This window comes from Blennius ocellaris, assembly GCF_963422515.1.
Source record: "Blennius ocellaris genome assembly, chromosome: 11".
In the NCBI taxonomy this organism is placed as follows: domain Eukaryota; kingdom Metazoa; phylum Chordata; class Actinopteri; order Blenniiformes; family Blenniidae; genus Blennius; species Blennius ocellaris.
Window position 1 is genome coordinate 21,764,821 of NC_137660.1, and position 13,197 is coordinate 21,778,017.

General features: G+C 41.9%; 1 protein-coding gene across 1 annotated transcript; it reads right to left on the reverse strand.

The window, feature by feature from the left end:
- Positions 1-169: 169 nt before the first annotated feature.
- On the reverse strand, positions 170-13,102 carry myo5c (myosin VC). Its single transcript, XM_080504461.1, has 40 exons — positions 11,183-13,102; positions 10,697-10,807; positions 10,411-10,582; positions 10,165-10,309; positions 9,935-10,091; positions 9,643-9,786; positions 9,481-9,562; positions 9,210-9,317; positions 9,003-9,109; positions 7,996-8,261; positions 7,800-7,881; positions 7,578-7,718; positions 7,350-7,472; positions 7,070-7,153; positions 6,819-6,950; positions 6,574-6,671; positions 6,394-6,480; positions 6,208-6,319; positions 5,913-6,124; positions 5,669-5,834; positions 5,404-5,550; positions 5,161-5,325; positions 4,971-5,064; positions 4,747-4,810; positions 4,385-4,659; positions 4,229-4,292; positions 4,068-4,148; positions 3,801-3,981; positions 3,620-3,713; positions 3,478-3,541; positions 3,228-3,396; positions 3,070-3,154; positions 2,891-2,983; positions 2,394-2,548; positions 2,127-2,216; positions 1,470-1,620; positions 1,090-1,375; positions 825-999; positions 635-715; positions 170-512 (listed from the first exon to the last, which is right to left on the reverse strand). The coding sequence occupies exons 1-40, from the start codon at positions 11,207-11,209 to the stop codon at positions 360-362; spliced, it is 5,223 nt and encodes a 1,740-aa protein (XP_080360587.1). The 5' UTR covers positions 11,210-13,102; the 3' UTR covers positions 170-359.
- Positions 13,103-13,197: the final 95 nt, after the last annotated feature.

Consider the following 13,197-nt stretch of genomic DNA (forward strand, 5'->3'; position numbering starts at 1 on the left):
CAAGAATTATAGCATTTTTGTCACAAACCATTGTCAGTTTACAACACAAATCCTTCAAGTGTTAAGTCGAACAAATGACTAAAACCAATTGACAGAAAATATTGATTGATTTATTGAAAATATCTTAAAATATACACACAACTCAATAAAATATATGTTCATTTGATTCTCTGTGATAATTCTAAAATGCCTAAACAATTCAGGCTGTTTAGTCCTTCTGAATCCGGCTTTAAACTCGTGCGGCGGATGGTTTACAGAACCACGTTCACATATTTGAAGCTACCATTCAATGCAGCCAAAAAGGTTTTGCTGCGCTTTAAAATCAGTCGTGATGGATGAAGGGGTGGAAGGCGGCCGTGTTAGATCCTGGTGAGGAAGTCCAGATGGAGGCTGTTTGGGACCTGCAGCAGCTCCAGAGCCTGCGACGACGTGCGGAAGGGAAACATGACCTGGAAGCGATAGTCTGTGTCCAGCATCAGCTGCGTGGAGCCTTCGTGGTCTTGCAGTAGTGACTGCGAAGTTCACATAGTGGAAGAAAAGAAATGCAAACTTAGCAGATATTTCATCTAGGGGGGGGAAATCCAATAAGAAGAGGCTCGTGGCTTTAAAAAATGCCTGAACGTGAGGCGCTCACCTGGACTTTACGGACAAACGAAGAGGAAACCCTTTTCTCAAAATCGTCGATGGGTGTGTATGAATTCAAAATCTTGATGATCTGCAAATTTAAATCCAAGTTTTTTGCTTTGTTTGGGGTTTTTTTTAATAAAAGGGACACAGATTTGTCATATCATAAACATCTTGAATGTGTTAATGAAATAAAAGACCTGAACGGGGTGGAGTTCGGTGCACATTTCAACGATCTCCTTGGCGTCTTCGTCAGTGGACTTGTTGACCTGCAGCAGCCAGGCAGCCTGAGCCAGAGGCCTCAGGGTGTCCATAGCATTCGAGCTCTGCAGCTCCTTCTCCTTCAGCCATTCTTCCAGGTAACTGATGTTACATCTTATTAAAAATGTTTTTTTAAAAAGACACAGAACGTCCATAAAACCAAATGACCTACTTTCAGATTAATTCATTCGACACCATACAGACCTGATCTGCATTCCCTTCCTGCAGGAGCACATGTCTTTGCGAAGCATGATGTTGTTGAGGGTGGCGGCGCCTACGAGGAAGAACAGCTGTTTGACAGCTTGTTTCACCAGGCCCTGGTCCATGCTGTGGTGGGTCATGGTGGAGTGAAAGCCCGTGAGCTGCTGGAGGATGGAGGAGATGGTGTAGGTCTCTGCGTCCTCGTATATGCTGTTGGATCGCTTCCTGAAACCCGTCGGCTTCATGCTGGAAATCCCCTGCAAGCTCTCGTGCTCCAGCATGCCGGGCACTGTCAACAAAAACAACAAAGCTGCTTTCAAGGTTTGTCACAAGTGAGGTCAAACCTACAGCTGCTTGTGATAAGGACGTAAGTTCTCAAATACCAATAGCAGGAGCGAGGGTCTTCTCAATGACTGAGATGAACTGATGGTAGATGTGGATGGCCAAATCGCTGAGAATCTGCCTGTATTCGGACAAATCAAAGTTCTGCAAGCAGTTCTTCTTCTGTCGTGGAGTACTTTGCTTCAGAAACTCCTGGTAAGAACAGGAAAAAAAAAAAAAGCAGAAAACATGTCAACAATATGCTTGCTCACCAACTTCAGCTCAACTTTGGGATTCAACTTTTTATTTTTTATTTTGAAAGGATAGTATTATTTAAAAATACAAAAAAACAGATATGTTTATGAATGCCCAAGTGGTAAACAATGTATGATTGTATGTTGTGCAGTTCTGTGTTTATTTATTCCTAGAAATGCTATAGTGTGTGGCACTGACTTGTGCTACATACTTGTCCTTACACAAAAAAAAAAACATAAAGAAAAAAGATTAATCAGTATCCAGCATTGCTGCTTTATACTTATTTTGTTACAAGTCACACTTGATTGGGTGTCAAAATATAGGAGGGTTTCACACCCCAACATTTAACTTGGAATGGTCAACAAAATCCCCCCCAGACCTGATGCCATTATAACTGCCTGTCCATAAAACCATCCGCAAACATAAACCCCAACGGTGAAGCCGCAAATGCAGAGAATTCCTACTTCCTCTCCGCTGTATTGCTTCAGGCAGTTGATCAGCTGGTAAGTGTTGGCGAACCAGAAGGACAGCAGCTCAAAGTCTTTACCGTAACTCTGAAACAGACATGCACGCTCACGTCGAATGATATTTCAAAGTCAGATTATTAATTATAGTCAAACCGCTGCACACGTAATCATTATTCTGTAAATACTGCTCATTCAACACGTGTATAGTAAAAAAAAAAAAAAAAAAAGAAAAGGTATGGCTAACGGATGAAGTGTAAACCTCACCATGATGACCTTCTTGATGCCACCAATGGCTGCATTCATGAGAGACTTGAGCTTGGCGTCGTCGTTCAGATAGTCGGCGTGACGAACACACATGAAGAGCAGGTAAGATGGCAGGTTTGGGATCATGTTGACCACGACGCCTTTGGGCTTCAAATCTGAGGGCAAATTGAAGGGGTCGTATTGTGCGAAAATTCCCTTTCCAATGGTTTTCCCCAACAGTAATAAACATGTGAGCCAGCCCAGCTCACACAGACTGAATGCAGCTCATATGAACCAATATGCAAATGGTTGAAAATCAAGGAAAAGCAAGATTTGTGGAAAATAATATAATATGACCCCTTTAGGACAGTTTTAGATGATATTGTTACTTTATGTTTTCCTTTTTATTACATGTCTTCACTGCTCATAAAAGTTGTTGGGGGAAAAAGGGCATCGAATGTGAAAATAAATGGTTTTGATATGGCTGTTATCACAGAAAGAGTAAAAAGGACCGATACCAAGAATGATGTTTTGGATTAGCCGGGGTTCATCCTCTTTCTTGTACTCCAACATTCCCAGGTAATCCCTTGGAACGACAGATGTTTGTTTCACTGTGAAAGAGGGAAAAGAAAGTGATAAATAGGCTAAAAACACACACAAAAAAATAAAAACGTGTGGTGCGTGGCCACGACTTTACCTCTGTGTGAGGCTTCAAGGCTCTTTATTTGGTTCTGGAGTCTCTTTATCAGTCTGTTTTTCTGGTCAAGCATCTCCTCAAAGTCCTGGAATTTTTTAAATAAGAGAGTTGAAATAATAAAGAAACAACATAATCTGAGCATTACACAGCAAACGCACCATGTTCTCAGCAGTTAACTGTGACGCATCCTGTCTGAGTTTCCTCTTGATTTCAATCTCCATCAGCTGCTGCCTCTTCAAGTGGTCGATCTCCTCCTCCAGCTCCTTCATTTGGCCTTCAAGCTCCCTGTTAGACTCCTCGAGGACTTCAGCTTTCCCCTCAAGGAGTCTGAAAAGACGTTGAGAATCACAATGATTCATAAATGAGCAGCTCTCCTGCAATCAGGAAACCGTCTCCTCTGTGGCGTACCTGCGTTGTGTGCTCTCTTCTGTGATTCTGCTCTGAAGAGTGGTGGTGATCTCCTTGTTTTTTTCTGTCAGACCACAAAAACAAAAGACCAGTTATCATGTTAATCTGCATAGAAACTTCCTGTTGGGAGGAGAAAAGGTACCCGTTATCTCTCTCTCCTGTTGCTCTATGTTGCTCTCAAGCTCTTGCTTTTGTCTCTGCAGCTCTGAAACCTGAAGTTTCAGCTCCGGGATGTCCTGCGAATCACATTGAAGCAAATATCTTCATATTATGTTGTAAAGTTCATGTGTATTAAATAGCGTGTGAGCATTGCGACAGCATACCGAGTTTTCACTGCTGAGCCTCGCCACTTCCTGTCGGATACTTTCGTTGACGTTGCTTTTCTCCTGGAAAAGGTTTTGCAGCTTGCTGTTCTCATTCTGAAGGTGGGCCACTTTCAGCTTCAAACCTTCCACCTGCGTCTCGTGGCTTTCCTTCTGTTCCTTCTGGTTGCTTTCCAGGATCCTGCCAACACGTAGGAAAACAGATTGAGGCTGCACGTCGGCTTGCCTCAAATTTGCGACCGCTCTGAGGCAAGCGAACACGCGGACCTGGCGGCTTTCTGCAGGCCTTCGAAAACCGCCAGCAGGTCATCAGGTTCCTCCATCTTTTCAGAGTCACCTTGGGTCAGCCTTTAAAGAAAGAATGCTTGAGATTACCCCCCCAAAAAAACATAGTGATAAAGAAATAACACATACTATAGTTGGTTTACCCCAAAAGAACTTCCTTTTCGACAACACCGCCAAGAAGCCGCGTGGCAATCTCCATCGTTTTACCTGAAGAAAATGTTCAGAAACTGTGAGAAAAGTATTTTACTTGTGTAATTTTTTTTTTTACAACTGCCATTTTACTAGTTTGCACTTTGTACATTTCGCCTGCTCCGTCTGCTGCTTGAGCTTCCGGTCCAGGGTTTTCCTCTGATTTTCCAGGTTGCTCAGGTCTCTGCGCAGCTCGGGAATGACCTTGACGTGTTTGGTGAGCTGCACGTTCTGCTCCTGCAGGTCAGAGTTTAACTGCTCCCCCTCCTCTATCCTCCTCAGCAGAGTGGCCTTATCTTCTTTCAGTCTTTTTATCTCCTCCTTCAGAGTTGCCACCTCGCTCTCGTGGTCCTCTCTCTGAATATCAATGTTGTTTTCTGCGATCCTGCCGAGAAACGGCTCATCAACAAGCTGAAGACGGTGCGAAAGAGTTAGACTTTCAAATATTAAGTTACACTTATTAAGTACTTACTTTCTAAGCCTTGCTTCATTTTCTTTTTCTTCCAGAAGACTCCTTTTTATATGATCAAAGCTCTCTGTAATATTGTAAAGCCACCCAAAGATGTATTAGTGTGCAGACAGTGCAGTAAATAACTTTGGTGTGGGCAAATTTAATCCCTGTGAAGAGCCACTGAAGTTGTGACCTAACATTTCTACCATCATTTTTTTTTTAAATTTAACCACGGTTCTTGTTACCTTTTGTGTCTTGGGTGGATGCTTCAAACCGTGTCTCCAAGTTCTGCTTTTCAAGGTTTACAGCATCTATTTTCTTTTGAAGCTCTGCAATTGTCTGAATATTTTTTAAGTGGAAATGAAAATGGTTTAAAAAGCACTTTAGCAAAACAAACAGATTCATCAAATTGTTCACTTAAGCTTCAATACTGACCAGACCAGCGTCTTCCTTTGCTTTCTTCTCCCGTGTCTCCAGAGACGCCCTCTGGTTGGTAGATTTTTCCAGCTGTGCCTCCATCACCTGAAGTCTGTCCACAGTTTGAGAATTGGAGTTGGCCAAGCTCGTCAGTCTCTCCATCAATCCACGGTTCTCTTTGTTCTGTTCAGATTAAGCGGACCCAGTTTAGTTGCCTTCATCGAAGTTCAGCATCTGAGAAAGTTCAGCATGCGTCGTTACCTGCTCGTCGATCTTCTTTCTGAGCTGCTGCACCCTGAAGGAGAGCTGAACATTTAGCACCAGCCGGCGCATGGTTTGAAAGCGCCGTCGTGCCAGCCATGCCCGGGCATACTTTTGTATTACCAACGCTTTGTGTTCTTTCATCATCTGTTGAGTAACAAAGACATGTTCCACAAAGTGCAAACATCACCTGGTTACACGGAATCTTTCATTCCAGTCCAATACACGCTCCACACGATGGATGAATACATCTTCAATCACAGACCTTCTTGTACCGTTTACGGGCTAACCAGCCTCGTGTGAAGGACTGGATAGTAATGGAGGCCAGGCGGACGACTTGGTAGATCTGCCTCGTGCGGTAGCCTCTCCAGTGCCTCTGGATCACGAGTGATGCCCAGCCCTGTTTCAGTGTTTGGGCAGTCACTGTTTTACTGGAGATTCACAAAACAAAACAAGCATTTTAACATGTCAACCGATACAGGGAAGGATCCACTCCAAGGATCACTCACCGAACTGTCCTCTTTCCACGGATGTACTGTTGCAGGATGATTGCTGCTACTTTCATGGCCAGAAACTTCCTCCTCTGGCTCCAACCTCGCACGTGTTTCTGGATAGTTACGCAGGCTCCCCGGAGTCGGTCCAGACGCAGCTTCTCCAGATAAGCTACCTGACCAGCTCGGAAGAAGATTTTCGTCCGGCCAAACTTGTACTGGTTGGAGTCCTGGAGAGCCGAGCCGTGAAGGCAGAGTCATAAACACGCAAAGTACTGCTTATGTTAGGAGATGCTGGCACAATGCAGCTGACCTGAATTAACCTCTGAAGCACAGTCTTGCATGTCTGTTTCTTGTCCGTGAGGTCTGCCTCTACATGCGTCATAAGAATACTGTATCGGCTGTAAAACTCGATGTACGTCCACCTGCAAATAACAGCCATGTTAACTAATATCTCATGGGAATTCATGAGTGCATGCACATATTTCTTGAAGATCACCTGGAGGGATAGCTCTGTGCACTGATCCGAATGGTTTCAAGGACTCCACAGGCTCGCAACTGCTGCACTACTCTTCCGGAGTCGTACCTGAAAACACAAGTAAGCGAAAAGGAAAATATTGTCAAGTGCTATTAAATAGAAGGGGTAACTTGTTCTGAATCCAAATACATTTGAACTCACTCAAATGGGAGCTTGTCGTCGTTGGGCTTAATGCATCGCACATAGTGAGGCGTGGTGGTGTTCAGCGTTTCCATCAGTAAGGAGAGAGAGCTGCGAAACTACACGGAACCGTAATGTTCATTCAGAAAAAAAGACAGGATACATAATACCCTACTAACTTCTCACACGCGGATGAATTCAGGCGATTACGGAAATTTTATGGAGAACACGAGTCCAGAGTGAGTAGAGAAAGTCAAAATGCTCACTTTATTTCCAACTGAGGTCCTGAGCTGTTTATTGGTGGGTTTCACTGAAGGCCTGGCAGGCCTCACCTTGACACTCTTATTGTTCACCGTGTTTTGCTCCTCCTCTTGGAAAAAGTTGGCCAGAAAAGTGAACTGAGAAAAGTCACAAGTAGGACACATTAGACCATGTAAAACAATGTTTCACATGAAATATAATCAGTTTTTTGTTTTTGAACAAATCTGAAAACCTATGTCGGCAAAACACTGATTACCTGACTGACTCGCATCGTGTCCACTAACTCTTCATAAAGAGCATCCCGGTTTTTCTCCAAAAACCCTGTGCACTGATACTCCACCTGTCAAGGGAAAAAAAGTCAAAAATCACAGTCCTGGTAGCATAAATGCAACAGTTCAGTGCCGACGTGAAATAATGCTTCTTCAAACCAGCCTGAATACTTTTGCACCGTACTATAGTTCACCACAGCAGGATTTATTCCACTGCGAGTGATAGAACTTGTGAGATTCTTTGTGTTGCTTTGAGTCGACAGTCACCTTGTCCGCAAAGTGCTGAATCACAAATGCCTCGCTTGATAACCTGGGCTTCTCGTACAGAGGGTTAGCGTGCAAGTAGTTGTGCAGCTTCTGCAGCCAGCTCTGATCAGTGCCTTGCGGGAACTGTGAAGCGAAAAAGACACAAATTAATCTGCATAAGAAGTTTGTAAAAAAAAAAAAAAAAAAAAAGGAAGCAAAAATAGCCTAAATCCCATCGATCAAACTTACTAAACATTCTTCATCAAGTAAATCAAGGATCCCCATCTTTGCTTCAATCAGGTCGATGACTGGCTGATTGTCATAGAAATCTATCAGCGTCCACGGGATGTCCTCTTTCATGTACTCCTCTTGCTCAAGCTTGAACACGTGCTGAAAGTCAGGAGGAGACGAGAGTCGGTCTGAGCTGAGGCACGGCGACACGCAATGAGTGCACACAGTGGAGTTTCTTACCAAGTTAAACTGCTGCTGAAGTTTTTCGTTCGCATAGTTGATACAAAACTGTTCAAAGCTGTTGATGGTGAACGTCTCAAAGCTGAGGACAACAAGCAAGACGTCTGAAGCAATGACGGCAGGAAAATATGCTTTTTTTCTTTCTTTTTTTTAACTCCAACAGCCGATGAAAACAAACGAGTCCTACTCGTATTACCCGTAAATGTCCAGAACTCCTATGAAAGCGTGCTGTCTTCCTGGAGCCTGGAGCGCCGTGTTGATCCGGTTTATGATGCAGTCAAACAGGTGGGCATAGAGCTGCTTGGCGAGAGCGTCTCTGGCGTTCACCGCCCTCTTTCTGGGCAGGGGCTTCACAACGGTCTCAGCCACCAGAACGATCCTCCGATGACTCAACCAGCGGGCCAACTCCTCTGCATTCACACCAAGCAGCTCACAGAAGGCGGCCAGGTGGGGATCGTTTGGCTGAAAGATAAACAAATTCCAAGTTTTATATTTAACTTGGTTAATGTTTGAAGATCTGGTGCATACCTTTTTCCATTAGTGCTTTGTAGCTTCCTACTGAAAGCACATTTACCAGGACTCTTAAAACATGTGTTAGCATCTTTTATATATATATATATATATATATATATATATATATATTTTTATATAACTGTCTCTACATTATCGTGAAGCTCCGCTTTAAGTTAACTGGAGTACGGAAAGAAGATTTATCTTCCCTATGGGAGAGGCAGGTGGTTCACAAACTACAGGAAATAATTTAAAAAAGGGACCACATACTTTCCTCCACATCAACAGCCTCAGTCTGACATTTCTTTTCAGCACCACAAATTAAGAGAAATCATCTTAGGTCATTAATTTCTTTGGGAGCTGTGCAGTGGACATGTAATGAATGTATTTTTCTCTGTGTGCTTTGCTACTTTGAATGCTGATTCTGTCCATGCACTGATCACTCAACTTGGATAAATGTTGTAATTCATGTTTATTCATCAATCCCACCGTTGATGAATTAAAATCAATAAAGTTTTAATTCAACTCAATTATTTTTTTTCCTATAGCACCAGCAGCAACAGTCAATTCTCTGCACTTCTTACAGAGAAAAAACAAACGAGTCAACATGAGAAATCATAAGGGATTTTGGCTCGTGGTACTTTCATGGTATGAAAAATATTATAAAATGATAAATCCAGAAAACTAACTCACAGGAACCGATGACCTCTCATCTCCAACGTGTCTGATCTCGACGTTCCCCAAATGCAGAATAGCTGCCAGGACTTTAAAAACATCTGACTGGAAGTCCTCCTTAAGTCCTGGAGAAGCAAAGGAAAAAGAAAGAAAGTAAAGGTCAAAATGTAGTTATTTGTGCATTGTTTTTTAAGGAGAGTTAAAGTCAGCTGAGGCACTCTATACCCAAAAGAGAGAAAGTCCGTTGTGTCTCCTCCATGTCCTTCTTGTCATCGACACCGTCGATGGTCGTGCTGCCACCCATGCAAGTGTACCTGAACTTATCAGCACTCACTGCAGATGAAGAACATTTTACTGAGGCTGCGCACAATAATATCAGCTCAATGCGTCAATGTATACCGTTAAAGTTTGTTGTAAGCTTGTGCATTTCATTGAACACAAAAAGATTCAGTTCTGCATTAAATTTGCACAAGAAAGCATCAACGCAAACACTCACACAGTCTCAGAGTCTTAAATTCGGGCAGATGTGCACAAGAACACATCTGGTAGAAAATGTGATAATTGCGCTCGTTGTCGGCCTGAAAAGGAATCATTGTCAGATAATAGTCGCAATAAAACTTCAATTTAAAACAGCACGGGTTTCCACGTTGCGCCTTACCTGAAAAACGACCCTGGATTTCTCCAGCAGGTAGGTCCTCATGTTGGCTCCAGTGATACGATACTTCTTGTCAAAACTGATCTCTGTGTATTTCCCAAAGCGGCTGCTGTTGTCATTCCTGGTGGTCTTTGCATTCCCTATTGCCTGAGATAAAAAAAAACAAAAAAAAAAACATGTCCTGTGTGACCTTCTGTACATTAAACATGACGACTGGACACTGAAAAATTTTTACGCTGCTGAAACGTTGTTTTTCCAGGTGGCATGGTTGAAATATCGTGAATTTAAATCACACCTCTGTTACTGGATTGGATGCCAGGACTTTGTCCTCCACCCGGGTCTGACTTCCAGATTTGCTCACCACAGCAAAGTATCTCATCGCATACCGAGCAGACACCGTTTTTCCAGCTCCAGATTCACCACTGACAATGATGGACTGGTTCTTGTGGTTTCTAGAAAAGAGAAGAGGCCGATGACACCGCTGTAATACACTTTATTTCCTGCGTCAATTATGCTTTTGTTCACCTGGCCATCTGTTTGTAAGCCTCCTCTGCCACTGCAAATATATGTGGATCCATGTCTCCCATGTTCTGGCCCGAATAGGCATGAATGATTGCATCTCCATAGACGTGGAGTTGTTTATAGGGATTCACAGCCACGAGTATAATGCCTGAAAATGAGGAAACGGTTGAAAAGCTCCACATGCCGAAAGCCCCCACAGCTTAGCACCAATATATCATCTGACAATGAAAAAGCTTCTTGCAACTGTACCACAGTAGGTGTAGATGATCCGAGACTCCACAAATCGCACTTTGAGATTGTGCAGGACTGCAGGTTCATGAAGATAACTGAGAGCTGTGAGGTCGTTCTCCCCCACCAAGATGTCCGGGTTCCGGAGAGGGGGGAGTTGTGGTTTTGAGGGGTCGACGGGGTAGAAGTGCTCCTGTCCAGAGAAGTGTTTTGCAAAAAAAAAAAAAAAAGAATGGATCAAGTGAATGATTGCCACCATCATAAATCCACGACTTTTTTTTTTCTCTATTAGTCACAGTTTGCTTACAGTGCCATCTTCAAGGAGCAGTTCCAGGACCTTATCTCCTGGGTGGAAGTCTCTCACAATCTCTGCTGACTTCCACACATGATCTGCATCTGGTATCCACACTCTGTTGTACTGAGGGAGAGGATTACAGCAGTTCAATATCTATGTTATTTATTAATGCCAACCTTTGTACACACATATATATATATATATATATATATATATATATATATAAAAATTACGGCGAGACAATGTTAGATTTTCATTCATTTTATTAATTCACTGTTGCTATAAGTACATTTCTGAAAGAAAGCCATGAAATCATCATAACCTTTAAAAAAAAACAAGAATAAAGTCAATAGCGGAGTATTTATATCTTTAATTACGAAAGTAATAACTTGTCAAAGCAGTGGGAAAGTTTCCATATGTCTCTGTAAAGTTGCAAAACTCCACAATTGCTGAAAGTTGAACATATTTGATGGAAAACACGGTGACACTCAGTGTTACCTCGGTGTACAGTTCCAAAAGAGCCATGGTGTTGCATTATTGTCGAAGCCCCTCTTGTCCGTCTTTGTTTACCACCTGCAGACGATCAACGAATTTCCTCCCTGGACAACGCAGCTTTGCCCCAAAGCAGCTGTCAAGGTGGAATAACTAACCCCGCGTGCCACACACGGCTTTCAAAATAAAAGGCGCACTGAAACGGTGAATGCGTTTCAAACAAGTGCTTTTATGCTTCCATGTTATTGATTGAGGGCAACGTTCACGGTTCATTTGTGATTGAGAATTATTTACGAGTCATCAGCTTACCTGCTGTAAAATAACTTAGTCTGGACAAGAAATATGTCACGATTTCCAGTGGAAGAGCATCATTGTAGAGGAACATCTCACGTTGCAATATAGTTTCTCCTTTACATATAAACTAAAGTTTAAAGCGTTCTTTTTATTTTGATTATGATGATTATGACTTACTGTTGAAATAAAAATATACACTGAAATATACAGTATGCAATATACATACACCTATCTAGACATGCATATATCCATCTACTCTTAAGCCACAATTATGAAAAAGAAACATATTGGTGAAACGAAATTAATTAAAAAAAAAAATTTGGTACCTTTCCATAGCAATTGACCCTTTTTTAGGCATGCCGTTTTATTGTGAAAGAACCACCAGCCACATCCAGGTGAGTTTTCCGGTATAACATACACCTGCTGGGGACTTTTGTCAGTGTGACTCCGCCCCCCTGTCTTGTGACAGTAAGTATGACTGAGTGGGTGTGCTCGTTTGATCAAGGATTTCTCCCACAAAAGAAACCGGATGCAGACCTCCTTCTCCTCTTCTTCCTCCTCCTCCTCCTTCTCACACGTTACATGACCGCATTTCAGCCACTGCCCCGACCTGCGGGGTGTTTGACCGACATTACTGGGGCAATTATAGGCTGGGAGATCACTGGCCCTTCACAACGAAAACATGGGGATTGTTATGGTTTCCCTCTGAGGACAAGAAATATCAAAGCAACTTGTGAAACACTTGAGAAACTTTAAATAATTGCATGTTAAGTGTATGCAAATCCATAGCACTGATGACTAAAAAAAAAACCATGTACATTATCTTTATTATTTATATTGTCCCAAAACATCGACAGATCACTAAAATTGTATTCTTCCCATACAGTGAGGCTCTCATATATTCTACATTTATTGAGAATTAACCTTTTTTTTTTTTGCTTTGTTTCCAATTTTAGCTTTCAAGTCATTTATGTAAAAAAAAATACTGTATCTCAAAATGTTAGATTTCATAAGATCATAGAATAGAAATGCTTCATTAATCCCAGGGAGAAATTCCTTAACGTTCCCCAAACACAAAAATACTTAAAGCATGTATAATTAAGTTTTTAAATGATTCTTAAACTTTTTAAACATACATTTCTATAGATTTTTCAAATATGACTTTTACAGTTTACACCTTTTCCTTCTCTGTACTCTAAAAATAGTTTTAATCTACTGCTGAATATAATACGGGTTCATAACAAACAGTTTTGTAGATTACAGCTCCAAAACCCAGAGGCAGACTGTTTGACTGAGATTACATTAAGATTTATTTAAAATTCAGTGAAAACTACATAAACACGAGGAGATTTAACAAATCTGAGGTAGGATTATTACATACTTAAATAAAAGATTGAGTTTGGCCATTAATCCAACCTGTAACACGCGTCTGTCCACAGCATTAACCGGCAATTACTTTAAAAGTCAAAATAGGAATCAGGATGGATTTGTTTTACCTCTGACGTGAGAGTTCGCCTCCTGAAGAAGTGAAGCTCTGGTATGTTAAAGCCCACAGGACCATCCTTCTGAAAAGCCAGCCTTTTATTTGACCAACAGCATTAGAAGACTTGTTAAATACATATATTCTTGAATTATTTTGTCGTTTCACCTTGTCCGTCCATAAATACTAGTGAGCTGATATTTAATAGTTACAGGAATGTGAAGTCACAGAAACAGAGCAGTGCGCT

Coding starts and splice junctions, on each gene's coding strand:
- myo5c (XM_080504461.1), bottom strand. CDS start 11,209: ATGGCTCTTTTGGAACTGTACACCGAG. Junction 7,719..7,799: donor TTCAGCAGCAGTTTAACTTG/GTAAGAAACTCC, acceptor CCTGACTTTCAG/CACGTGTTCAAGCTTGAGCA. Junction 4,149..4,228: donor GAAAAGGAAGTTCTTTTGGG/GTAAACCAACTA, acceptor CTTTCTTTAAAG/GCTGACCCAAGGTGACTCTG.